This window comes from Misgurnus anguillicaudatus, chromosome 2, assembly GCF_027580225.2.
Source record: "Misgurnus anguillicaudatus chromosome 2, ASM2758022v2, whole genome shotgun sequence".
NCBI lineage: Eukaryota > Metazoa > Chordata > Actinopteri > Cypriniformes > Cobitidae > Misgurnus > Misgurnus anguillicaudatus.
The window spans coordinates 27,361,062-27,388,630 of record NC_073338.2 but is presented as its reverse complement, the minus strand read 5'-3'; the positions used below and the strand labels follow the sequence as shown (position 1 = coordinate 27,388,630).

Genomic DNA, 27,569 nt, shown 5'->3' with positions numbered 1-27,569 from the left:
TTTACTCTGTCTTCGTATCTCTCACTTACTCTTTCCCTTTCGCACTACATTTACCATGCTCTTTGCAGCAGCTAATGTAAAATTGATGTCTGGGCCATTCATCATTACATAAGATATAAAGAGCTGTTCTTTTTATAGCAAGTGATTAGGGTGTGTTCAGATGCATTTGAGATGTTCTGCAGTCAGGCAGGGATACTGAGAGATGTAGTGCTCTGAATGGTACGTAACTGTAGGCTAACACAGAAATCCCTAAAGACAACATGAATGACGCAGCGAGTAAGAACTGTACTTTTATCTAGGCAGGTTCATCTATCAAGCTAAATTAAGGCCACAAGAAGTTATAAAAGGAATTTGCAGGTTATGCCATTTCTTATTTTATTGGGTTCCAGTCCTTTTATACCCGTAACTTTATAAGCAATGCCAGTTTGTAATAGCTAATGCATTTTAAAACTTTGGCTTTTGGGTTGAGGAAGAAATTTTAGCTGTCAGATTTTTTTTTAAAGAATCTTTGACACAACAGCAGGCAGAAGATGCTCCTTATGGCTTTTTGTTTTCAACTTGCATCACACTTTCTTTCCTTGTCCTTTTCTTGCCCTTGCTCACTCACTTCCTCTCCCTCCCCTCTGGTGGTTCCGACCACACATCACCAGCCTAATATCACCAGCTGCATTGACGAAGATACAGTTGCCATGGATATGGGAGGTGGTTTCCGTGGTGATGTAGCGAATATGACCTGCCAAAGCACAAGCTAGGGTGTAACTGTAGGATATGTTCCAAAAATAGAAACTGTGACATTGCTTCCCGATTACTCAATGAGCATCAATGCTCTACGCCACAGTAAATACATTAAATTTTCTTCTTTTTTCCATAGTAAAAACATAAGGATGTTCTGAAAGATGCTTAATGTACGATAAATATCCTTATTTGTTTATTTAGATAATTGTAAATAATACACTCTAATACTGACCCAACTCTGGTTTAAAACAACCCAGTATTTTTTTGGAATGTACAGTACATTTAAATACCTATTAAACATTCATCTCTTTCAACATTGTTAACTAAATAAGCCACTTAAATTTGTGCATTACAATGATTTTACCATGGGATATAAGAACCTCCATGGAAAATCAATTTAATGCATGGCCTCAAAAGAGCAAATACACATATCAAAGTCAATTATTTATTCAAGCTTTATTCACTTAATTAAAACATAACGAATTAGGGAGAGTAAAATACAATGTATTATAATTATAAACTATTTTGACCAGATAAATAACACTGAGGAAATTATGAAAATTGTCAACTAAGATAAAAATGTACCAAGAACACTGTGTATAGTGGCAGCTAAAGGGGATCGTACACCAGCACGCACCTCAGCGCCACGTCGAGACGCGTCTAGGACAACTCGAAGGTATCGTAAACCGTAAGTGCACATTAAATAGTGGGAGCTTCGTCAGATAGCGTCTACTTCAAAATGCTAAATAAATATACGTTTATATTTATTTTATAGCAGCCAATGTTAATCGTTAATGATTTGGGACAAATATGATGGTATTTAATGTTAAACTATGTGAGTGGCGCAACAGGTTTTTGAGCAGCTTCCTGAGTCAAAGCTGGGCGGCGCGGACAGGCCGCTCTGCGTATACTCATAGAAAACAATGTGTTCGATTTTTTTAGAGCGGCGTGGCGCTGAGCTGCGTGGCTGGTCTGCGACCCCCTTTCAATATCTTCTTAATATTTAATTGTATGGCAAAGCAACTGATGTATTGTAAACTGTCAAAAAAGGATGGTCAAAATGGTCCCAAGCCAACAAAGGCCTTTGTAAGGGTCCTAATATGCTATATTTATGGCCCACTTACACTATCCAAATCGCGCTCAGGCGCGATTGACCCCCAAAGCCTGGTTCGTTTGACTAGTGTTATCGCTCTCTGGGTGCGGTTTGGTAAATCGCGCCCTAGCCAGTTTGCAGGGATGGGCTGGAGCGCAGTTCACTTGGGCTCAGTGGCGGAACGCGCAATGTGATCGCTAATCGTGCCAGAGCGCGATTCAAAAAGAGAGATGTCAATTGTGCGACCACTTACCTTCATCTGCCATCTTAAAAACCTTCTGATGTGCGCAGCAGAGTTACATAAATGTCTGAGCTGCACACGCGGCAGATCAACTAAGCAAATGACAGACATGTAAGAGGGCTGTGTGTCATCACGCACTAAATGACTTAGACTTAACATTGCGATGGGTTCCAGTGATAAGACAGCGCTTTACTTCCTGTTTTGTTCAAAACAATCTCATCCTAATGACAAAAGCACAGTGTGAGTACAGTGTGAGTGCGTGCTTCTAGGGGAGTATAGGGAGGGGGGACAATCACGCTGGGGCATGGTTTGGTTTGGATAGTGTGAGTGCACCCTTAAAATGTAGTAAATTTTAGTGGTGGAAAGTTATTTGTATGGAAGTTCTTGTGCTTATGCAGCTCATCTAACTTGATTTCTTTATTTTTTCTTGAATATTCAGGGATCATTAATACTCAAAAATGTCCTGGGGCTAATGTGAGAAAGACCATGCATCAACTTACTTGCCCTAATGGGCCTGTAGTGAGCTGTCACTTTTAATTCTATTTGTTTATCATATGCAACATAAAACCAACTATTTATCTAGCTGACAGTCATTGGCACAGGTTTTGTTAAAAATGTAAGATTTATTTTGAGTTTCTCACTACGCATGATTATGTGATAGTTGCATACCTTGTTGCATTTTATTTTTGCATTTAAAAAAAGAAATTTCACTGACCATGAAAATCTACTTTGCCTTGGCATTAAATGCACTGAAATAGTGGTGTGCCGTGCCTCAGACCTAATATACAGTAGATTACACCTTATTCACAAAAAATTATTTGCTTTGGTGCAATAACATCATGTTACATGTTATTTCAACCCACAGTTGGGTCAAATATAGACAAACTAAGCTTGGGTTAATTTTAACCAAAATTCTGTGTTGTTTCAACCAAATGCTGGATTGTTTTAACACATAGTTTGGTAAAAACAACCCATCATATGGTTATTTAAAACCCAACAGTTGGGTTTATCCATATTTGACCCAGATAGAGTGCTGCGTTAGGTTAAAAAGGGACAAACCCAGCTGTTGGGTTAAATTAACCCAGAATTTTTTTATATTTGACCCAAATATGGATTAAAACAAAACCCAGAGTGTACTACATGAAATTACTGTATAACAGGCATATATTCTACACAACCTAACATCTAAGAACCGCAAGATGTGGAATCGTGCTGTGCAATTATCGTTCAGTGAAGATTTTGTAAACCGTTAACTGATTTGCATATTTCCTTAAGTTTTATTTGTCCTGGAAAAAGCAACATATAAGCAGACATATACAGATAAAATGAGACCACCACCTGAGGACCTGAGAAGCTTAAAGCAGCCGGTGGCTGCAATGGCAGCATCCACCAGCTGCCGTCACCATCACTAATGGGGATTGATGTGGTTGGTATATGTGTGTGGCGAAGGGTTAGAGGTGTGGTCGAGTAAAGGTGTGTGCTAGAAATTTCTGAATGCAGAACGAGACGATGTTTGTGCGTGCGAGAGAAAGAGAGGAGGTATTTATAAACACTGGATGATGAAAGCAAGCGTTTTCAATGTGGGGTGGCCAATAAGGATGTAGCTTTTTGTGTTCACGTGATCAAAGACTTGGAAGGAATGTGTGGACAGAATTAGGGTGAGAGAGGAAGAGAGTGAGAGAGCGAATGAGAGATAGGAGGGGGGTTAGGAGAGAGAGAAGCAGAGTCATCTCAGCATCAGTGCTCAGAGAGGTTTAGACACCAGCGCTATAGATTAACCCGGCACATTTTTTTTCTGAAGGATACACACTTTGATAAAGGACAATTGTTACAAGAGACGTAAGGATGTCATCTCAGCGCTCGGAGTGCAGAGATCTGTGCTCCATGCCACCCTCTATGCCAGGTTTGGCATCATCATCCACTTCCCAGGGATGGACCTGGCAGCAGGGGAAAGCAGACAACCTGGCATCCTCTAGGCTCTTGGAGGACAAGCAAGGCTTCCCCACCAGGTCAACAACACTTAACCAGGAGCCAGATCAGTGGGTTACCAGTCAACAAAACAACAGAAGTGGGACAAATTTGGGCAGTATGGCAGAAAGCCCTACAAGTCTGTCATCCTCTCCATCACCTGTTTCTCCAGGAAGACCTCTTTCCACCAATGGGGTCACTCCTGGATCCACTGGGTCACTCTCAGGACAGATCTGTTCAGATCTGCACAAACCACACAATGACTGGAATCCACCTCCAAGCATCTCCGGGATCAGCAATAAGACATATCAGACACAAAACCCCACTCCGAATTACTGCGTGATTAGCGTGGTAAATGACAGCTATGCGGAGGGTACGTTTGAGGGCAAAACGGAGACACACCCACCACCGGGTACGTTCCCCATGCAACAGAACAGAGTGGTCCAGCGCACGATGTCAGATAGTACGCACCTGACAGTGCCTGCTAGTGTCCAACTGCCTGATAAATATCCAGGCAAGGACGTGCCGCCTCTTCAAGCTGCTGTCAAATGCTTTACAGTGGATGATAAACAGAGCATCCTGCCATCCACAAATATCTCATCTGCTAAGAAAGATCTGCCTGCTGGAGCACCACAAACCCCTGACAGGGATCAATTACAACCATTGGAAAGTTTGAAGGCTGTTTCTACCCCTGCCTTCAGTGATGTTCAACCAAAAGGAAATTGTAATGGTAGGTGAGATCGGCTGATGTGAACTCCATGGTGGATTTCTAGATTATGTGGACTGGTTATTGGATTACTTCATGTGTACTAGATCAGATGTTTAAAAACTTTATTCAGTGGGACAGAGCTTAACATTATGTGTGTTTCAACGCCGTTCATGTACTTTTTTGTGGCAAACATACTCTCACAAATGATTGCTTATAGATGGTTGTCTTGAAAGATCCATACAAGTTAACATTTCTCCCCTAACACCCTAACTGATGGTTTGCTGTTTTAGTCCAGTGGACATATGTGTATGTCTGTGCATGAACGCTTCAGATCAAAATAGATTGGTGCAGTGCAAGATAGAGAAAAAAAAGAATAGGATTTGTTGTGTTGATGTTGTGGTCATTTCAAACAGAAATGAAGCAGAGCTTTAAAAGTTTTGGTAAGAAAAGTAAGTTTTTCAGAACAGCCTAATTTAAAAAAAATGACACATTTATTTGAAAACTTGCTATGGCAGGGTAATAATACTTTACTGACAGCATATTACATTGTGTTCATCCTGCTTCTTTCAGTCTTTCATTATTTTGTCTCTGGAACAGTGTGCTCTTTCTTTTGTATCTCTGTCTCTTTGTTGGTTTTCCTCAGTCACACTGTTTTCGGTGTTTTGGTGTTCCGCTGGCCATTGATTTTTTGCATTGTGGGGAGAATGGTGCCAGGTTACATAAGGCATCCAGGCTGACAATGTGCTTTTCTGTCTGTCCGCTCAAGGCACTGTCACTTTCACTGCCCTCTTTCATGACCTCCCATGCTCCTCTCATTCTTACAATTAGATTGTACTGTGTTTGAGTCATGCTGACTCATTCTACACAAAATGTATCATACTCTTCATCTTTTTCCAAATGTTCAGCTTATCCACTCAGAATTTTGCGTAAAAAATGTATAATATTAATAATATTTAATCAACATAATATTTTTAAATACACTATATTGCCAAAAGTTTTGGGACACCCCCCAAATCATTGAATTCCTGTGAAAGAAACTCTTAATGCTTCATCATACCAAGACATTTTGGACAATTTCATGCTGTAAACTTTGTGGGAACAATTTGGGAATGGCCCCTTCCTGTTCCAACATGACTGTGCACCAGTGCACAAAGCAAGGTCCATGAAGACATGGATAAGCAAGTTTGGTGTGGAGGAACTTGACTGGCCTGCACAGAGTCCTAACCTCAACCCAATAGAAGATCTTTGGGATGAATTAGAGCAGAGACTACGAGAGAGGCCTTCTCGTCCGAAATCAGTGTTTGACTTTACACATGTGCTTTTAAAAGAATGGTCAAAAATTCCCATAAACACACTCCTAAATCTTGTAGAAAGTCTTCCAAGAAGAGTTGAAGCTGTTATAGCTGCAAAGGGTGGGCGAACCTCATATTAAACCATATGGATTAAGAATGGGATATTATTCAGGTTCATGTGCATATAAAGGCAGGTGTCCCAAAACGTTTGGTAATATAGTGTTTCTGTACACTTTGATAAAAATGAGGGACATATTCATAATTATTCAATTTATTTCTTTAAAATGATCTCTTCCCTCTGTCAGGACATACAGTATACAGTAGTGGTGGTTCTAATAAAGGCAAATTTGGGAGATTTTTATCCAAAGAGGCATACAGTGATTTCAAGCCATATATGTTCATTCGTTTATAGATAACATGGGACTGTAACCCAAGACCGTAGTGTTGCTAGCGCAATGCTTTACGAGTTTAACTATAAGAAAACATAATAATACATTTTTCTTATGTTTAACTGTAACATGTACCGTACTTTCCGGAGTATAAGCCGCATCATTCAAAAATGCATCATTAAGACGAAATAACATATATAAGTCACAGTGGACTACACGTCGCCTTTATTTAGAAAATGATTTCACAAAATCCAAGCTGAAGAACAGACATTTAATCTGGAAAAGCAAGTTATTCAACTAAACAATAGCAGACAGAACAGCAGGTTGAATAGATGTCTGTATGTTAAAAGTAATATTATCAGTTATTTAAACGATAAACCATAGCATACAGAACTTACCTGGAAGGTTGAATAGGCCAAATTAACTGAACAATCCAACTAGCGTGAAGTTCGCAGACTCATCATTCCACATTACTGAATCCATTGAATTACATAAATACAGAAGCAGCATATAGCGGACTCTTGCAGCTGTAGACGATAATGTTGTCTATTGCCTCATACATGTCAAAATTAATTCATACTGACTTACAAAGGCGCACCTGACTATAAGACGCAGCACCAGCCAAGTTATGAAAAAAACGGGGATTATAGACCAAAGAATATGGTATTTCAAAGATAACAAGTGATTGATTTAAATGCAGATAACTTTAATAAAACAGAAACATAAATCCTTGGCATGACATGACATGATACACTTTAAAAATAAAAGGTGCTAATTAGCACTAAAAGTGGTTCACTGGCTTGTCATCATAGGGGAACCATTTTAAGTGCCATATAGCACCTATGTAGCACCTGTGTAGAACCATATTGTGCTATGTACTGTAGAACTATATGTGGTGCTATAGTGGTGTTATATTACCCCCCTTATGGTTCTTCATAGGTGCTATAGGTACTATATAGCACAAAAAATGGTTCCCCTATGTTTACGAGCCAATTTGTGTATAACATAGAAAAACAATGAACATCGCTTGGAAACTAAACATAACAAAGAACAACAATAACTGACAAGAAGCAATGGCAAACACAGGGGTCTAAATTTATAGACTAATCAAGGAAAACGAGACATACATGGAAACAATTAGGACAGGGAAAGACACGACAACTTAAAAAAACACAAGACAGATACATTAATATACATGTATGTAAAGAATTAAGTTAAAATGTGAGAACAGGTGACTTTAGGGGTAATGAACAATGATGTAAGTTTTGTCATTGGCAAATCTTGCTATTGAAATGTTGCTATTTTAGTCTTAAAAAGTAATGCTGTGCCAAGTTGTGGGACATAACAATAAGGGTAATTTTTTGTCTTTTAAAGTGAAAGAAGACAAGACAGCCAAGGAAAAAATGGAGAAGGTGGACAACATAAACATTACAGAGAAGCAAGATAAGCCTGAAAAGATGGAGAAGATCGATCATCTGGAAAAGAGCAATGAGAGCACAAAGAAAACAGACAATGTGGATAAAACTCAGAAGAATGAGCAGATCATCAAAGATGAGAAGACAGCCCAGAAAGAGGAGAAACAAGACAATAAGGTTGAGAAACATGAGAAGATAGATAAACCTGAGAAGACAAACAAAGAGAAAGAGGAAAAGAAGGAGCATGGAGAAAAAATGGACAAGACAGCCAAAGCTGAGAAGAACGTCACAGCTTCTAAAGGACCTGCCAAATCCCCAACAGCTAATGGAAGCAAGCCGGTGACGAGCCCTGACAGTAAAGCTAAGGTACGTTTTTTAAATACGAGATTTCAACATTCATCCGTTTTTCTTCCATTATTTAAACTTCCACATTTGAGAGAGTATATATGTCTATTTGCATGTGAATATGAAGGCTTTGCTGTCATTTTTCCATCTTAAGAAAAATGTAACTCAAACTCACTTACTCATGATTTAATAATACCATCACTGCTACCTTGCTTTTATTATGCTGCCATGTTGCATATCATTTTTTTTATTTGCTTTTTGCTAATTCATGCGCAGCCTTCAGTTGGGTCAACCAAACAAAGCTCAACAAGACCAAACTCGCTGTCCACTGGACACAGTGCTGCCACCAAACGCATCTCCCCCACCACCAGCTCTGCTAATAAAAAAAGTCCAGTGCCCAAGGCAACAACCCCCACCACCGGCACCAAGAAATCCCCCACCTCCAAGGTGAGTTAACCCCATTTTCCCCATCTGTGCTTTCTGGGCACCATTTGTGCCTTTCACCCATGCCCATCTCATCATTTAAATAAACATGTGACTTGAAGTCTGTCAATGGTTACTCAAACTCATATCACATGCAACATCGCAAGAAAGAGATGTTTCGGGGCCACATTTTTGAAAAAGTAAAATAAGTTTTGATTTATTTTTTTTCAAGGACATCACTGCAAAAATATAAAGAGCCTTAAACCAGTATAGGTTGATATGCTGGTCTTCTAGCATGGTATGCACAGTTGTTTGTTTTGCTAGATTTGTTTTGCATATAGGCTGGAAAACCAGTATGGTCTGACTCTGGATGAGACCATTCCACCAGCTTAAACTAGATATAACCAGTAAACTAGCTTGAGCTGTCAGCTGTAAACCTGCTTAGCAAAGATATCAATTTGCTGAATAGGACTACTTATTTTCCTCTCTGTTCTTTAGGTTTAAAACTTCTTTTTGTCTAACATTCATTCATATACTTTGTGTATTTAATAAATCATTTTTAGTGCATTTTTGGCAGTGCACTATATATAATAAGCAATAATACCACCGTGTACAGTATGTAACTCATCTGATCTACTGTAATTTTTATATTTTTACTACCAGATTAATTGCCCTTTTTTCGCAGTCCGCTGAGAGTGGCACAGCAACTCAGCGCCGCCCTCCAGTGCCAAAAGCTAAAGCTGCATCTGCTACCAACTCGAAAACTGGCACCAGCACCCCAGCAACTACCACGTCTGCTCGTCACTCCTCCGGTAAATACTTCTGTGATCTCAGGATTAAGTAATTTACAGTCATACACAATGATGTAAAGTCATTCGAATTTCTATAAATGTATTTGTTTCCGTGTTTTACAGCTACGAAACCTGAAAACCACGCAGGAGAGGTGAAAAAGACAACACCAGGTAAGAGCAGCTGGATTTTATAATATACTGTATGAATACTTTTGTTTGTATGTGTTTAGCAATCAGTCCCTTCAGAAAAACGGGATTGTGCGATAGCATAATTTAACGCATAATCAGCCAAAGTCCGCATATTTATGCGCGGGCCGCATTTTTTCAAATACGCCGCACTTTCGGCACATAAATTGCAGATTTCCATGCGCAAAATATGCTTGCATGACTTCATAATTCACACATTTCGTAGCAAAAATCACATATATCTTAGCAGAAAGTTGAAAAATGTTGCATTTACTGCACACAAGCGCAGTCATGTCCCCTGTTGCCAGGGGAACGTTATGAAGTGACGTGAACATCATTGAAAAGCTGCAAAAGCTGCAAAGAGCTTTTGCAAGTTCCCGCAGTTTTTGTATGTTTCTGCAGTTTCTGCAAATTCCCGCAATTTTTGCAAGTTCCCACAATTTCATCGCATAAAATTGCATAAATATCCTGCATATTCCATCGCATTTTTTAAGAAAACGTGCCGCAAGATCAACGATTTTTGCCTGCAACAATCACAAAAAAACACTGAGCAATGTTTAATACATCGAACAATTCATTAAAATTTTAAGAAATTTATGAGAGAAATAAAAGAAATAAAAATGCAAAATAATAAAACGATACAAAACAATAAAATGCAATAAAAGCTTGGGTCTTAACCACTTAAATATGTTATTTACCTGTAGACATTGTAAGCATTAAGCACTGCAGAAATCCACTTTATAAGGGTCAGCAGAGATGCTGATGTGTAAATAAAGGTGCTTACCAGTCTTTAGCTCTTACTGAATGCTACTTTAATGGAGATTTTAAAGAACTGGATGAGTTTATCTCTGCAGTTTCTCGAAAACACAGCAGTTGTGAGCTAATACACACTGACTGGTACATTTGTTAGTCATCAGATCTGAAGCTGCTGACATACTCAGGGATAGACTTACTTACAAAGCCCATCACACTGGTGCTGGCTTTACTTTATTGTCCGTTTCTTTCTCCCCTTTTCCTCTTTGTATTTCACCATACACAATGAGGTCAACAATAACACTTTTTTCCACAGTTAAAACTACCCCAAAGTCAGCCCGCACGCCAACATCTGCTAACGCCACCAGCACAGACGGCACCAATGGGACCCCTCGTCCCTCTCGCATCACCAAACCACCCGTGCCCAAGCAGACACCCTTGGAAAGGAAGCCCCCTGTGCCTCGAGCACCCCGAAATGTCCGACCCACCAATGCACCTATGCCTGATCTGAAACATGTACGTTCCAAGATTGGTTCTACGGATAACATAAAATACCAGCCTGGTGGAGGCAAGGTGAGTTGTCTTTTATCATTTTTATTGTACAGAAGCATTTTCATGTAGGCAAGGAATGCAACACAAATATTTTAAGAAAAATACTGTTAACCTCATGGAATTTCTTTACAGATTTAGATTCAGTGTGTCAACACATAAGCTCACGCTGTACTTCTGCCATTTAACACATTCTCTGTAAATGTTATGATTCATCTGATTTAACCCCAAATACTGACTAAGCCAATAGATACTGTACAAGCCTTCCATCGACACAATGTTCTGCGATCAGCGTCCACCAGCCATAATGTCAAACAAAGCCTTGTCACTGTGCATTTTAAGACTCTTACAGCATCTGTATAGCATCTATTTTTGTCTCTCATATTCATCCCCTCTGTGGATTAAACTAGTCACTGTAACAACACACCAGGCAGATTTTTCTCTTGATCTAGGAAGATCTGAAAAACTCAGTTGGACAGTCATGTTTTAGGCTGTCTGTAATCCAGATGGTATTTGTCAATTAAAGGTGCTTAATTTAGATTTAAATGTTGTTTTGCAAAAACAGATATGAAATTTAAAGGTCACGTTTTTCCTGATTCCATTTTGTAAACTTTAGTTGGTGTGTAAGGTTGCTGTTAGAACATAAGTAATACTTATAAAGCTCAAAGTTCAATGCCAAGCGATATATTGGCCCCGAATTTGCTTTTAAAGTCTACAGCGAATGACCAGCTTGGACTACAGCCCTCTACTTCCCGGTTGAATGACATCAATATTAGATATTTTTGGCTAAACTCCGCCCACAGGAATACGTCAGTCGCCAGCTAAGCTCAAACGGCTCTGGCTAAGCCAAGCTGCTGTCGAATCACAACCCACTAAACAAACTACACAATCAGAACTCATTACGTATTTCTGAAGTAGGGACTTTATAGAACGAGGAAAAAAACAGCCGTTTTTAGGACAGTGAAAACAGCTGTATAGATATAAGTACATTTTGTGAAAAATACAGTTTTTTACACACAAAACATAAACACATGTTATATTGCGCACTGTTAACACAATCAAGGCTTCAAAAGGAAAACGGGACCTTAAATTGCCAGTAGGTGGGTTTCCATCGCCCTGATTTTATGCGCATTTTGAAATATTGCATAAGAAACATGATAAAAACAGGAAATTAAAAATAAATAAATCGTAAAAACTTTTATACGCTCGCTTGAGGTGGTTTTTGATTCATGCAAAAAAGAGTAAATGCAAATAATAGGAAATGGAAACGCATTTTCCGAATAAATTCTGATGTTGCAATTCTTGATGTCGTCGTAATGCCTTTGCGGCTAGTGCAGGGGCGGACTGGCCATCTGGCACACCGGGCAGTTTCCCGGTGGGCCAACGTACTTTTTGGGCCGCTACATCTCATACTATCTTTGTCTGCTGAGCAGCCCAGTTAGCGTCTTTCTTTCTAGACAGACCGGCCCACTGACATTTAAGCAGCAGCCCATTGGTTATTTTTTTAATGACATTAAGCTGGCCCAATGACTGCCCAGCCCAGTCATCGTCTTTTTTTCCCTATATAGACCGGCCCACTCAGCAGCAGCCCATTGGTTATTTTTGATTGACATTAAGCTGGCCCAATCACCGCTTTGGTCTCTGTGCAAGCGAGCATGCGTCGTCGGTCAGTTCACGTATCAAAATAGAGAGAGAGATGGAGATAACATGCAAGGGAGGCGCAGATAAACTGCGCGACAAAAGAAACAGGCTCTTCAGCAGACGCTGCAAAATGTGTTAAAATAACACAGCAGGACCTTCAACACGCGTCGCTGATGATGATGATGATGGTGGCGGCGGTGGTGGCACTGGCAACGCAGCACCAGCACGCAAAGTGTGTCAGTGAGGAGAGGGAGAGAGACGAGAGATAAGTGCGTGCGGTAAGCAGAACTGCTTTCAAAACACAAGTTTAGATAGATACCCCTTGATAAAACACAAAATTATGGTGATAAAGCTGCAATAAAATAATTGCACTCTTTGCTCTGTGACTACGAGATTGTATCTGATTCGTAGATTTTTCGTTGATTGTCTGTTTCAAAACGTATCATTTCTCTTCAAGCAAAATCAAACAATCCAGGAGATCTGCTTACAGAAAAAATATGTTTATTGTATATAACAACACACTTGACAGATAATCTTAAAAATCTCTATTACTCTAATCACACAAGTTTAGTTCAGTGAATGTAGTGAATACTTCCTGTAAGTACTGCAAGTAATAATCAGTTTTCAATAATACTGTAAGCAGGACTTGTATTTTGTAAAAAGTCAGCAATTCAATGGCAAATTTTGCCAATTGCATATAGCTTGTTTTTAGGTTTCATAAGTGTGGATAACTAAACTAAACTAAACTAAACTAAACTAAACTAAACTAAACTAAACGTCTCGGTTACGTATGTAACCCTCGTTCCCTGAAGGAAGGGAACGGAGACGTCACGTCGTGACCGACGAATTGGGAACCGCTTCGCGGGTGACCTATCTACTTCGAGAACTATCAGAAACGCCAATGAACTTGGCATGCAGGTATTTGCATAATGCCGGCGCCGCCCCGCCAGGTGCGTATATAAGGCACAGGTGCATAATACCAAATCAGCTATATTATTGCTGAGAAGCCGAGCAACAGTGCCCGGCCTGGACAGCAATGGAACAGCAAACTGTGGCGACGGGACGTGACGTCTCCGTTCCCTTCCTTCAGGGAACGAGGGTTACATACGTAACCGAGACGTTCCCTTTCAGTCGGTCACTACGACGTCACGTCGTGACCGACGAATTGGGAATCCCTACCAAAACGCCACTGCAGCTGAACCCTTCCAGTGCCTGCAAAAACCCTCCGCCCTCCACATAAGGGGCGGAACCTAAGGCGAAATGCAGAAGGCCGGTCACTACCTGTTCCTTAACCCACGATAGTGAAGCAGCGAACTGGGAGAAGCGTCTAAACTGAGCGGAGCTAGAACACTGCGGAAGCCATCCCCTAAGAAGGTTAAATGGATGACATAAAAATATATGAAACAACCAACAGGTTGCTCAAAATAAAGTCTCTGAACAATACATGGTATGTTGAGAGATGCAGAGCAGGCTCTGCTAAGGAAAAACGTGGAGGATTAGAACCCCACGGACTATACACACAAATGAACCCCACGTAGGGGACAAATGTGGACGCCTAGCCTACACAGGTTTACAGAGAATACATCAGTGATAGGTTGACAGCGGATGCTCCGCAACACCAGCTATCAGGGCGGTGGAGGAGAGGCAAAAACAGTTTTTTAGACGTTTTTGCCCCGATGGCCTTCCATAATGGTGCAAATGTGCAGCACCAAAATAGAGGCTCCAAGCCGACACACGAGCCGACCCTCGGCATTCTTAACTAGTTAGTAGAAAGAACCCGAGTGGAAACCGGTTCGACACGAACACTATAGAATCTTGTGAACGTATTAGGTGTCGCCCAGCCTGCAGCTCTACAAATATCTGTTAGCGAGGAACCGCGAGCCAGTGCCCAAGATGATGCCACACTGCGAGTAGAGTGGGCACGTAAATTAAATGGACAAGGCACATTCTGCTTTTGATATGCAAGGGCTATAGTATCCACAATCCAATGGGACATCCTCTGCTTGGTGACAGCTTTTCCTTTCTGCTGACCACCGTAACAAACAAAGAGCTGATCTGAGGTCCTAAAACTTTGCGTCCTGTCTATATACACACGTAGTGCACGCACAGGACATAACAAAGCCATGGCTGGTTCTGCCTCCTCCAAAGGCAGTGCTTGGAGATTCACCACTTGATCTCTAAAAGGAGTGGTGGGAACTTTGGGCACAAAGCCGGGCCGGGGTCTCAGTGTTACGCTGGATGCAGCCGGCCCGAACTGAAGGCACGATTCATCGACCGAAAATGCATGAATATCCCCTATCCTCTTAACAGAAGCCAAAGCAAGGAGAGTTAAAGTTTTCATTGTAAGAAACTTAACACTCACACTATGCAGAGGCTCGAATGGGGCTTCCTGGAGTGATTTCAGCACCAAGGACAGGTCCCAAGGAGGAATAGAGGGGGGACGCGAAGGATTCAGTCTTCGAGCGCCTCTGAGAAATCTAATGACTAGGTCGTGCTGACCCACTGTTCTACCGTTTACGGGTGAATGGTGAGCTGATATCGCAGCGATATCGACTTTAATAGTGGATGGTGACAGCCTATTCTCCAAGCGACGCTGGAGATATAAAAGCACAACACTAATCGGGCATTCTCGTGGGTTTTCACTTCGGGAAGAACACCAGTCGACAAACAGGTTCCATTTAAGCGCGTAAGCCTGTCTCGTAGACGGCGCTCGCGCAGCAGCAATAGTGTTAGATACCTCTTGCGGTAAATCACTCATATCCTCCGTGCCCCGTCCAGAGACCACACATGGAGGTTCCACAGGTCGGGGCGCGGGTGCCATAATGTGCCCTCTTGTTGAGAAAGAAGGTCCTTCCTCAGGGGAATCTTCCACGGAGGGGCTGTCGCGAGGAGAGAGAGTTCTGGAAACCAACTCCTGGTTGTCCAATACGGTGCCACCAACAGCACGCTCTCCTCGTCCTCCCGGATTTTGCATAAGGTTTGCGCAATGAGGCTCACCGGAGGGAACGCGTATTTGCGCATGTTTCGCGGCCAGCTGTGTGCCAATGCATCCACGCCGAGCGAGTCGTCGGCTAGTGAATAGAACAGGCGACAATGGGTCGTCTATGGGGAAGCAAACAGATCTATCTGCGCTTTGCCGAAACGTCTCCAAATTTGCTGAACCGCAATGGGGTGGAGTCGCCATTCGCCGGGACGCGCAGCCCGAGAGAGCGCATCCGCCTCTACATTGAGCGTGCCCGGGATGTAAATGGCACGAAGAGACCTCAAATTCTTCTGACTCCAAGTGAGGAGGTGACGGGCGAGATGCGACAGGTGACGCGAGCGTAAACCGCCTTGACGATTGATGTACGCCACGGTCGCAGTGTTGTCTGTACGAACTAATACATCTTTGCCCCGTAACTCGTTGCTGAAACGGACGAGCGCAAGATATACAGCCCACATTTCCCGGCAGTTTATGTGCCAATGCAGCTGGGGTGTCGTCCAGACCCCCGAAGCCGCAAGCCCATCGTACGTGGCCCCCCACCCCGTGTCTGACGCATCTGTGCATACTATCGCGTGCCTGGAGACCTGTCTCAGAGGCACACCGGCTCGGAGAAACGCACGGTCTGACCACGGAGTGAAAGTGCGACGACACGCAGGTGTAATGATAACACGGTGAATGCCGCGCAACCACGCTCTCCTCGGGACTCGATCGTGAAGCCAACGCTGAAGCGGTCGCATATGAAGCAGTCCGAGCGGAGTTACAGCTGCGGCTGCTGCCATATGCCCCAAAAGCTTCTGAAATTGTTTCAGCGGGACCGCGCTCTTGCTCTTGAATGTATTCAGGCAAGTCAGAATCGACTGTACACGCGCCTCTGTTAGACGAGCTGTCAAATCGATCGAGTCCAGTTCCATACCGAGAAAAGAGATTCTCTGCACGGGGCAAAGCTTGCTCTTTTCCCAGTTGACCCGAAGACCCAAACGAGCGAGGTGTTTTAAAGTTAAATCTCTGTGATCGCACAGCGTCTGACGTGTTTGAGCTATTATTAGCCAATCGTCCAGATACGCGAGAATGCGCACACCTCTCTCTCTCAGGGGTTTTAAAGCCCCCTCCACTACTTTGGTGAATACACGGGGCGACAGAGAGAGCCCGAATGGGAGGACTTTGTACTGGTATGCTCGCCCCTCGAACGCAAAGCGGAGAAACGGCCTGTGCCGGGGGAGAATCGATACATGAAAGTACGCGTCCTTCAGGTCGATAGATGCGAACCAATCGTTTGGACGAATGCATGGAAATATGCGTTTGGGCGTCAGCATTTTGAACGGCATTCTGTGAAGTGCACGGTTCAGCGAACGCAGGTCCAGGATCGGTCGCAAGCCGCCGCTTTTCTTGGGTACAATAAAGTAAGGGCTGTAAAACCCCGACCTCATCTCGGCTGGAGGGACCGGCTGAATCGCGTCTTTCGCCAATAAGACAGCGATCTCCGCACGGAGGACGTGCGCATCGGCAGCTCTCACCGTAGTGAAACGAACGCCGGAGAATTTGGGGGGACGCCGGGCAAATTGGATCGCATAGCCGAGACGAATCGTGCGTAAAAGCCAACGCAACGGGCTGGGAAGCTGTTCCCACGCCCCCAGATACCGTGCGAGAGGGACTAAAGGCACGATCGGTGTACCCGCGGCGGGCGCAACGGAGGTGATCGCCGGTGTGTGCGTAACGGCCGCACCGACAGCAGTGTTGTGTGTGATAACACTCACCTGAGTCCGTTGCTGGGTGGTTGAGTAAGGGAGGCTCTGCTGAAGACACCTCACACCACTCGATGCACCCTCTGGCGAAGGAGGAGGGAGACGATGGGTTATGAGCCCGTAGCTGTCTCCTACCGGCTGAGAGCGCGGTGGGGTTATGAGCCCGTGCGTCGCTCTCGTTCTCCTCTGATGAGTCGGAGAACGAGGGGGGGTTATGAGCCCTCTCGTATCTCCGGAGCTCATCTGAAGACCTAGAGATGGAAGTGGAATTCGCTCTTTTTGTGGATTTGTGGGTGCCGACTGAAAAGTCGGCGGACCAGAAAAATGAAACAAAAGAGTCCCCAACCGGCCCTCCTCCGGTGGGGGGAGTGGTGCCTTCACCATCTCCCGAAGAGCGATCCCCTCCATCTCTAGGTCGCCCGTCTCAGGGCCGCTTTGATCTTCTTTTACCACCCTTTGCAGCGGGCTGAGCGGGCGGGGCGGGCTGCTGACGACCGGTTCCTCGCTTCTTAGAAGAGCCCCGGGGAGGAACGGAGGCGGCCGCCGCAGGACGCCCTCGGCGAGGAGCAGGCTGAGGCGCCGACGTGGATGGGGCAGGCGCAGGACGCTTCCGACGTGGCATGATCTGAGCGATGGCCTCAGTCTGCTTCTTGGCCGCGGAGAATTGCTGGGCAAACTCCTCGACCGTCTCGCCGAACAGGCCGGTCTGGGAAACCGGAGCATTCAGGAGCCGGGTTTTATCAGCGTCCTTCATGTCCGCCAGACACAGCCAGAGATGGCGTTCCTGGACTACCAGGGTAGACATCGCACGCCCGACGGCGCGTGCGGTGACCTTGGTCGCACGAAGCGCCAGATCTGTAGCCGCACGTAGTTCAGAGAACTCCGCCGAGTCGTGACCTCCCGCGTGCAGATCCCTCAGAGCCTTAGCCTGATGAACCTGCAGCAATGCCATGGCATGCAGGGCAGAGGCTGCCTCCCCACAAGCCTTGTAAGCAGCACCGGACAGCGCCGAAGACTGCTTACAGGCCCGTGAGGGGAGAGTAGGCTGGTCCCGCCAGGAGGAAGCGACACCGGCCGGACACAACTGCATCGCGACCGGGCGCTCCACTGACGGGATACCAGTGTACCCCTTGGCATCTCCACCCTCGAGAGAGGTGAGAGGTGAAGGCTGATACGGCCGGTTCCGGGCGGAAAACGGGGTTTTCCACGACCGCGTCAGCTCTTCATGCACCTCGGGGAAGAAAGGCACCGGGGGCGAGGACTGAGAAGCCCTGGCACCCCCGAAGAACCAATCATCGAGGCGGGACGGTTCAGGTGGGGGAGGTTTAGTCCACTCCAAGCCGACCGCCTCCGCCGCCCGAGCGAGCATGGCTGCCATCTCAGGGTCGAACGCAGAAGCCGCAACCTGGCCCGAAGGCGGGAGCGGATCCGGATCGACGTCCGAGGCTGACAACCCCCCCTCCGACGTTACGGTGGATATCGCGTCAGGTGGAGGCTCGACAGAGCGCGAGGACACCGTAGAACACGGGCCGCTCGTCTCCATCGGGACCTCCGCTGGCAACGGATCAGGGCGCTGGGAGCTACTGGACGAACCAGCAGACCGACCCAGCACCGTTATACGGAGGTCATCCTTCGCCAATCTGGTAGCTGCGCCCTTAGCAGCACCAGACTGGGAAGGCGGGGGCCGTTGCCGGAGGAACGACACCCGTCTCCGCAAATCCGCTATAGTCATGCCCTCGCAGACGGGGCATGAACTATCACGCAACGCTGCCTCTGCGTGCTGGAGCCCCAGACACGAGAGACAACGCTTGTGGCCATCCTGGGGGGCGATAAACACACCGCATCCAGAAACGGAGCACGGACGGAAATCCATCTTTAGAAAGACGACCCCGACCGTGACACGAATGAGTGGCTGTCTTTAAAAAGACACAAAGCTCAAACGTGCTGCTCTTTTAGGGAAATCACTCTTTTGTGCGAGCTGGTGAAACACACAGGGAGAGGCAAACGCACTCAAGTAGTTGTTATCCGGGACTAGCTGTCAAAATTTGATTGATTTATGACCCCTTTGACAGGGGGCGGGACTATCAATCAAAAGCTGTACAATCTGTCCAGTTTCTGGACTGTCGTATATCACGGGATTTAGACAGCGAGTATCCTGTGCGTGTTTTACGATGTGTCAATCAGCTCGTTGTTATTCCTGTGTGTGTGTGTGTGTGTTTTATGTCAAGCCTATGCTGTCATGTTTATTGCTGTCAAAAATAAAGTTTATAGTTTTAGACTGCGTAGTTTCACAAGCGGTCCTGTGCTGTCAGCGATCTCTCTCTCTCTCGACCCCCACTGCGTGTCTCACAGCGGTGTCGGTGTTCAGCGGACCTGTGTGGTTCTTTAGACGAAAACCTGTTTATTATAAACTAAATAAAAATTTAACCGTGAGTCTTTTCATCACCCGCTCTCTATGTTCACGCGCATTAAAACTCGCTCACCGGTGCACGCGCCGGGTGTATGGGCATATCTGCAGTTTTAAAATAAACTTAATAAATGTAATGCTGGCCACTCTGACAAAAAGTAAATGTTTATTTTAGATTTAGGGATTTCTTTAATCAAGTCTTTGATTAAAACATGTGAATGCGCGCACCGACGGCGACCTTACGCTGACGCGCACTTATATCTGACCTTAATAAACTTTTAAATGTTTTAAGACGTTTTCATCCCATCTTCAGGGTTTTTTATTATTGACTTCTTAAAACCATATATGTATATTATTATACAACGAATCTTATCATGTATGCTCTGACAAAAGTATGATTGTAGATTTTAGGTGGAGCGGTGTCATGTTTATTGCTGTCAAAAATAAGTTTATTGTTTTAGACTGTCCAGTTTCTGGCAGGTTTTATGACCGGAGTTTCTCCGTCCTCTGTGCGCTCCTCTCCCGGGCGCGCTTCTCGACCCCCACTGCGTGTCTCACAGCGGGGTCGGTGTTCAGCGGACCTGTGTGGTTCTTTAGACGAAAACCTGTTTATTATAAACTAAATAAAAATTTAACCGTGAGTCTTTTCATCACCCGCTCTCTATGTTCACGCGCATTAAAACTCGCTCACCGGTGCACGCGCCGGGTGTATGGGCATATCTGCAGTTTTAAAATAAACTTAATAAATGTAATGCTGGCCACTCTGACAAAAAGTAAATGTTTATTTTAGATTTAGGGATTTCTTTAATCAAGTCTCTGATTAAAACATGTGAATGCGCGCACCGACGGCGACCTTACGCTGACGCGCACTTATATCTGACCTTAATAAACTTTTAAATGTTTTAAGACGTTTTCATCCCATCTTCAGGGTTTTTTATTATTGACTTCTTAAAACCATGCATGTATATTATTATACAACGAATCTTATCATGTATGCTCTGACAAAATAAAGCATTAGATTTTAGGTGGTGCGGACACATATTTATGGCAAATACTGTTGAATATAAACGTTCGTTTTGTCAAAAGTTTCTTTAAAGTCAATAAGGAATCAAACATTTTAGATGTATCTGGTTAAACTTAAATCTGATATTTTCTATTGGTCTATTTCTTTAGTATCTGATCAGACACAATGTTTCAGAAGCTGATTTGTGAGGGTCTGTGTGCGTGTGAGATAATTCACAGCAGAGGCGGATTGTAAACTAGTTAGAGACTTTTAAAACCGTGATGGTAAAATGTAATACGGTCCACTCTGAAGAAAAGTAAAGTTTTATTTTAGATTTAGGGAATTCTTGAACCAAGTCTCTGATTAAAACTTTTGAGTGTAACATCACAAATATTTAATATATTCCGTATACGTGTATAGTTTAACCATTCCCTTATGCCACAACCTTAGGCGCCGTCAATACTTCTTTCTTTAGACTAAAGGAAATTTATTTTAACCTAAATAAAAGTTTATTCGCATCACGAAGTCCGTGAGTCTTTTCTAAAGGCCGATCACCGGCGGTGACAGAGAACGCGTCGGATGTACGTTCATATATTTCGTTAAGAAACTTTTAAACGATTAAAGACATATTCATAGCATCTTCAGGGTTTGTTTTTATTATTGGCTTCTTAAAACCATGTGTGAATATGTGTATATTATAACGAATCTTATATTGTCTGCTCTGACAAAAATAAAGTATTATTTTAGACTTTAAGTGAAGTGGCAGCGCGTATTTTATAGCCTACTGTTTAATATAAACGTTTGTTTTGTCAAAAGTTTCTTTAAAGTCACGCAAAAATCAAATATTTTACATGTATCTGGTTAAACTTAAATCTGCTATTATCTATTTAACTATTTTTCTGATCAGTCAGCTTACAGAAGCTGCTCTTATGATCGTGTGTGTGTGTGTGTGTGTGTGTGTGTGTGTCAGCGAGGCAATTCACAGCAGGAGAGGGTTGTAAACTAGTGAGTTACACTTTTAAAACCTGTTGGTAAAATGTAATATAGACCGCTCTGACAAAAACTAAAGGTTTATTATAGATTTAGCAATTTCTTAAACAAAGTCTCTGATTAAAACATATGCGCGCACCGACAGTGACGGAGAACTTACACTGATGCGCTCTTATATCTGCCGTTAACAACCTTTTAAACGTTTTAAGACATTTAAGTCCCTCTTATGGTTTGAATTCATTAATGTCACCTAACATCCAAGTGTGTACATGTGTATTTACGATAAATGTAACACGGTACGCATTGTCAAAATAAAAGGTTTCTTGAACATATTCCAGTGCGTGTTTTTTGTCTTGCGAGTGCTCGTCATATTTATTGATGTGAAAAAAGTTTGATGTCTAAGTCGTTCAGTTTCTGGACGGTTGGTTTTTACCAGCGGTCTCTCATTCTCACCACCCGTTATCACCCACCCAGTAGCCCCCAATGTGTCTGAACAGCGGTGGTGTTCAGCGGCCCGTATTGTTCCTAAAACTCCGTGTTGGTAAAATAAGTGTAATACAGCCCATTGACAAAAAGTAAAAGGTTTATTTTAGATTTAAGGTGGTCCACCAGCGCCTTTATGGCAAGCACTTCAGGTTCCAAAAGTTTGTAACACCAAGAATTTGTTTAATGAAATATACAGTACATGTATAAGCAATGCATAATCTCCGGACGGGTCGCCAATACTATTTTCTTTAGACTAAAGTGTATTTATTTTAACCTAAATAAAAGTTTATTTGCATCACGAACGCCGTGAAACTGTTCATGCACCGCAATCTATTGTTCACGCGCATTAAAGGTCGATCACCGGTGATGACAAGAGAACGAACCGGGTGTGTGTTCATATAAACTTAATAAATGTAATTCTGTCCGCTCTGGCAAAATAAAAGTTTATTTTAGATTTAGCCATTTCTTTAACCAAGTCTCTGATTAAAACAAGTTACTTTTGCTTGGGGCAATAGGCACATGCACACACATATCTGTGGTATTAAAAATAAGGTTTTTAAAGTTTAAGAAATTTAAACATTTGAAAAAAATCAAATTGACACTAGCGAAGAAAAAACTTTGAACAAATGTATGAAGTGACAAAAGTCTGAAGACTGACTAAGTTTGAAAAGCAATAGTTTAAGAAAAATACGCAAGTGTGTACATGAGTTTACAAAAAAATCTCAGACACGGGTTGACACTAGCGTATTTTTCTTAAACTATTGCTTTTCAAACTTAGTCAGTCTTCAGACTTTTGTCACTTCATACATTTGTTCAAAGTTTTTTCTTCGCTAGTGTCAATTTGATTTTTTTCAAATGTTTAAATTTCTTAAACTTTAAAAACCTTATTTTTAATACCACAGATATGTGTGTGCATGTGCCTATTGCCCCAAGCAAAAGTAACTTGTTTTAATCAGAGACTTGGTTAAAGAAATGGCTAAATCTAAAATAAACTTTTATTTTGCCAGAGCGGACAGAATTACATTTATTAAGTTTATATGAACACACACCCGGTTCGTTCTCTTGTCATCACCGGTGATCGACCTTTAATGCGCGTGAACAATAGATTGCGGTGCATGAACAGTTTCACGGCGTTCGTGATGCAAATAAACTTTTATTTAGGTTAAAATAAATACACTTTAGTCTAAAGAAAATAGTATTGGCGACCCGTCCGGAGATTATGCATTGCTTATACATGTACTGTATATTTCATTAAACAAATTCTTGGTGTTACAAACTTTTGGAACCTGAAGTGCTTGCCATAAAGGCGCTGGTGGACCACCTTAAATCTAAAATAAACCTTTTGCTTTTTGTCAATGGGCTGTGTTGCACTTGTTTTGCCAGCGCGGAGTTTTGGGAGCGGTGCGGGCCGCTGGGCGCCACCGCTGTTCGGGCGCGTTGGGGGCTGCTGGGTGGGTGGTGGCGGGTGGTGGGAGTGAGAGACCGCTGGTAAAAACCAACCGTCCAGAAACTGAACGACTTAGACATCAAACTTTTTTCACATCAATAAATATGACGAGCACTCGCAAGACAAAAAACACGCACTGGAATATGTTCAAGAAACCTTTTATTTTGACAATGCGTACCGTGTTACATTTATCGTAAATACACATGTACACACTTGGATGTTAGGTGACATTAATGAATTCAAACCATAAGAGGGACTTAAATGTCTTAAAACGTTTAAAAGGTTGTTAACGGCAGATATAAGAGCGCATCAGTGTAAGTTCTCCGTCGCTGTCGGTGCGCGCATATGTTTTAATCAGAGACTTTGTTTAAGAAATTGCTAAATCTATAATAAACCTTTAGTTTTTGTCAGAGCGGTCTATATTACATTTTACCAACAGGTTTTAAAAGTGTAACTCACTAGTTTACAACCCTCTCCTGCTGTGAATTGCCTCGCTGACACACACACACACACACACACACACGATCATAAGAGCAGCTTCTGTAAGCTGACTGATCAGAAAAATAGTTAAATAGATAATAGCAGATTTAAGTTTAACCAGATACATGTAAAATATTTGATTTTTGCGTGACTTTAAAGAAACCTCTGACAAAACAAACGTCCATACTAAACAGTAGGCCACAAAATACGCGCTGCCACTTCACTTAAAGTCTAAAATAATACTTTATTTTTGTCAGAGCAGACAATATAAGATTCGTTATAATATACACATATTCACACATGGTTTTAAGAAGCCAATAATAAAAACAAACCCTGAAGATGCTATGAATATGTCTTTAATCGTTTAAAAGTTTCTTAACGAAATATATGAACGTACATCCGACGCGTTCTCTGTCACCGCCGGTGATCGGCCTTTAGAAAAGACTCACGGACTTCGTGATGCGAATAAACTTTTATTTAGGTTAAAATAAATTTCCTTTAGTCTAAAGAAAGAAGTATTGACGGCGCCTAAGGTTGTGGCATAAGGGAATGGTTAAACTATACACGTATACGGAATATATTAAATATTTGTGATGTTACACTCAAAAGTTTTAATCAGAGACTTGGTTCAAGAATTCCCTAAATCTAAAATAAAACTTTACTTTTCTTCAGAGTGGACCGTATTACATTTTACCATCACGGTTTTAAAAGTCTCTAACTAGTTTACAATCCGCCTCTGCTGTGAATTATCTCACACGCACACAGACCCTCACAAATCAGCTTCTGAAACATTGTGTCTGATCAGATACTAAAGAAATAGACCAATAGAAAATATCAGATTTAAGTTTAACCAGATACATCTAAAATGTTTGATTCCTTATTGACTTTAAAGAAACTTTTGACAAAACGAACGTTTATATTCAACAGTATTTGCCATAAATATGTGTCCGCACCACCTAAAATCTAATGCTTTATTTTGTCAGAGCATACATGATAAGATTCGTTGTATAATAATATACATGCATGGTTTTAAGAAGTCAATAATAAAAAACCCTGAAGATGGGATGAAAACGTCTTAAAACATTTAAAAGTTTATTAAGGTCAGATATAAGTGCGCGTCAGCGTAAGGTCGCCGTCGGTGCGCGCATTCACATGTTTTAATCAGAGACTTGATTAAAGAAATCCCTAAATCTAAAATAAACATTTACTTTTTGTCAGAGTGGCCAGCATTACATTTATTAAGTTTATTTTAAAACTGCAGATATGCCCATACACCCGGCGCGTGCACCGGTGAGCGAGTTTTAATGCGCGTGAACATAGAGAGCGGGTGATGAAAAGACTCACGGTTAAATTTTTATTTAGTTTATAATAAACAGGTTTTCGTCTAAAGAACCACACAGGTCCGCTGAACACCGACCCCGCTGTGAGACACGCAGTGGGGGTCGAGAAGCGCGCCCGGGAGAGGAGCGCACAGAGGACGGAGAAACTCCGGTCATAAAACCTGCCAGAAACTGGACAGTCTAAAACAATAAACTTATTTTTGACAGCAATAAACATGACACCGCTCCACCTAAAATCTACAATCATACTTTTGTCAGAGCATACATGATAAGATTCGTTGTATAATAATATACATATATGGTTTTAAGAAGTCAATAATAAAAAACCCTGAAGATGGGATGAAAACGTCTTAAAACATTTAAAAGTTTATTAAGGTCAGATATAAGTGCGCGTCAGCGTAAGGTCGCCGTCGGTGCGCGCATTCACATGTTTTAATCAGAGACTTGATTAAAGAAATCCCTAAATCTAAAATAAACATTTACTTTTTGTCAGAGTGGCCAGCATTACATTTATTAAGTTTATTTTAAAACTGCAGATATGCCCATACACCCGGCGCGTGCACCGGTGAGCGAGTTTTAATGCGCGTGAACATAGAGAGCGGGTGATGAAAAGACTCACGGTTAAATTTTTATTTAGTTTATAATAAACAGGTTTTCGTCTAAAGAACCACACAGGTCCGCTGAACACCGACACCGCTGTGAGACACGCAGTGGGGGTCGAGAGAGAGAGAGATCGCTGACAGCACAGGACCGCTTGTGAAACTACGCAGTCTAAAACTATAAACTTTATTTTTGACAGCAATAAACATGACAGCATAGGCTTGACATAAAACACACACACACACACAGGAATAACAACGCGCTGATTGACACATCGTAAAACACGCACAGGATACTCGCTGTCTAAATCCCGTGATATACGACAGTCCAGAAACTGGACAGATTGTACAGCTTTTGATTGATAGTCCCGCCCCCTGTCAAAGGGGTCATAAATCAATCAAATTTTGACAGCTAGTCCCGGATAACAACTACTCACTCACTCGAACTCAAGTCCTAAATTAAAGAGACAGAGAGAGAGAGAAAGGGTGGAAAAAACACTGCGAGCCTCCACTGAGGTGTCTTTGCCCAACCAACTTCAGCAAGCTGAGATATTTTTTCCCACACAGCACAGGATCTACGAAGATCAGTAACAGCTTCTCGAGAGCAGATGTCTGCCGGCTTCGAAGCAATAAAGCTGATTTGGTATTATGCACCTGTGCCTTATATACGCACCTGGCGGGGCGGCGCCGGCATTATGCAAATACCTGCATGCCAAGTTCATTGGCGTTTCTGATAGTTCTCGAAGTAGATAGGTCACCCGCGAAGCGGTTCCCAATTCGTCGGTCACGACGTGACGTCGTAGTGACCGACTGAAAGGGAACTAAACTAATAAATAACATGTTCTAGAAGTGTTTGTTGTGTCAACTCTCACTCTTTTCTGCTATTAATTGGGTTTAGTGCTTTTATGGAATTGGAGTTGCTATTGCTACATATTTAAAGGCGTGCAAAGATAAGTGGTATTTGTAATTATAAACTGCAAAAAATGATTTTCAAGAAAAAAATTCGTAGTATTTTTGTCTTGTTTTCAGTAAAAAATATCTAAAAATTCTTAAAATAAGATGGTTTTTCTTAATGAGCAAAATGACCCAAGAAAATAAGTCTAGTTTTTACACCAAAAATTTTAAATGTAAGTGATTTTGTGCATAAAACAAGCAAAAAAATCTGCCCATGGGGTAAGCATGGGGAATTTTTTGCATTTAGTGTTTAAGAAAATTTTCAAGATTTTTTGCTTACCCCATTGGCAGATTTTTTTGCTTGTTTATGCACAAAATCACTTAAATTTGATATTTTTGGTCTAAAAACTAGAATTATTTTCTTGGGTAATTTTCATCAAGAAAAAGCATTTTAATATAAGAATTTTTAGATATTTTTACTGAAAACAAGACAAAAATACTAAGATTTTTTTTCTTGAAAATCATTTTTTTGCAGTGTAGTGTGGGCCGGTTTGGGCCAAAATGCCAGGGCCGAATTTTTGTCCCAGTCCAGCCCTGGGCTAGTGCCTGCATCAAAATGTCCTCGGTGCATTTGGCATTTACAAGCTGAGTTGCTGGTAAATTTTTAA

General features: G+C 42.4%; 1 protein-coding gene across 6 annotated transcripts in view; it reads left to right on the top strand.

The window, feature by feature from the left end:
* Window positions 1-27,569, top strand: part of map4l (microtubule associated protein 4 like) — a 61,680-nt gene that overhangs the window by 22,765 nt on the left and 11,346 nt on the right. For 3 of the 6 annotated variants that reach the window (XM_073875835.1, XM_073875818.1, XM_073875817.1), the window contains 5 exons: window positions 7,802-8,208; window positions 8,464-8,634; window positions 9,296-9,422; window positions 9,525-9,572; window positions 10,657-10,913. In XM_073875835.1, the coding sequence (XP_073731936.1) occupies window positions 7,802-8,208; window positions 8,464-8,634; window positions 9,296-9,422; window positions 9,525-9,572; window positions 10,657-10,913 (1,010 nt within the window). The remainder of the gene's footprint in view (window positions 1-7,801; window positions 8,209-8,463; window positions 8,635-9,295; window positions 9,423-9,524; window positions 9,573-10,656; window positions 10,914-27,569) is intronic. The other 3 variants (XM_073875820.1, XM_073875829.1, XM_073875824.1) reach the window with 3 other exon arrangements.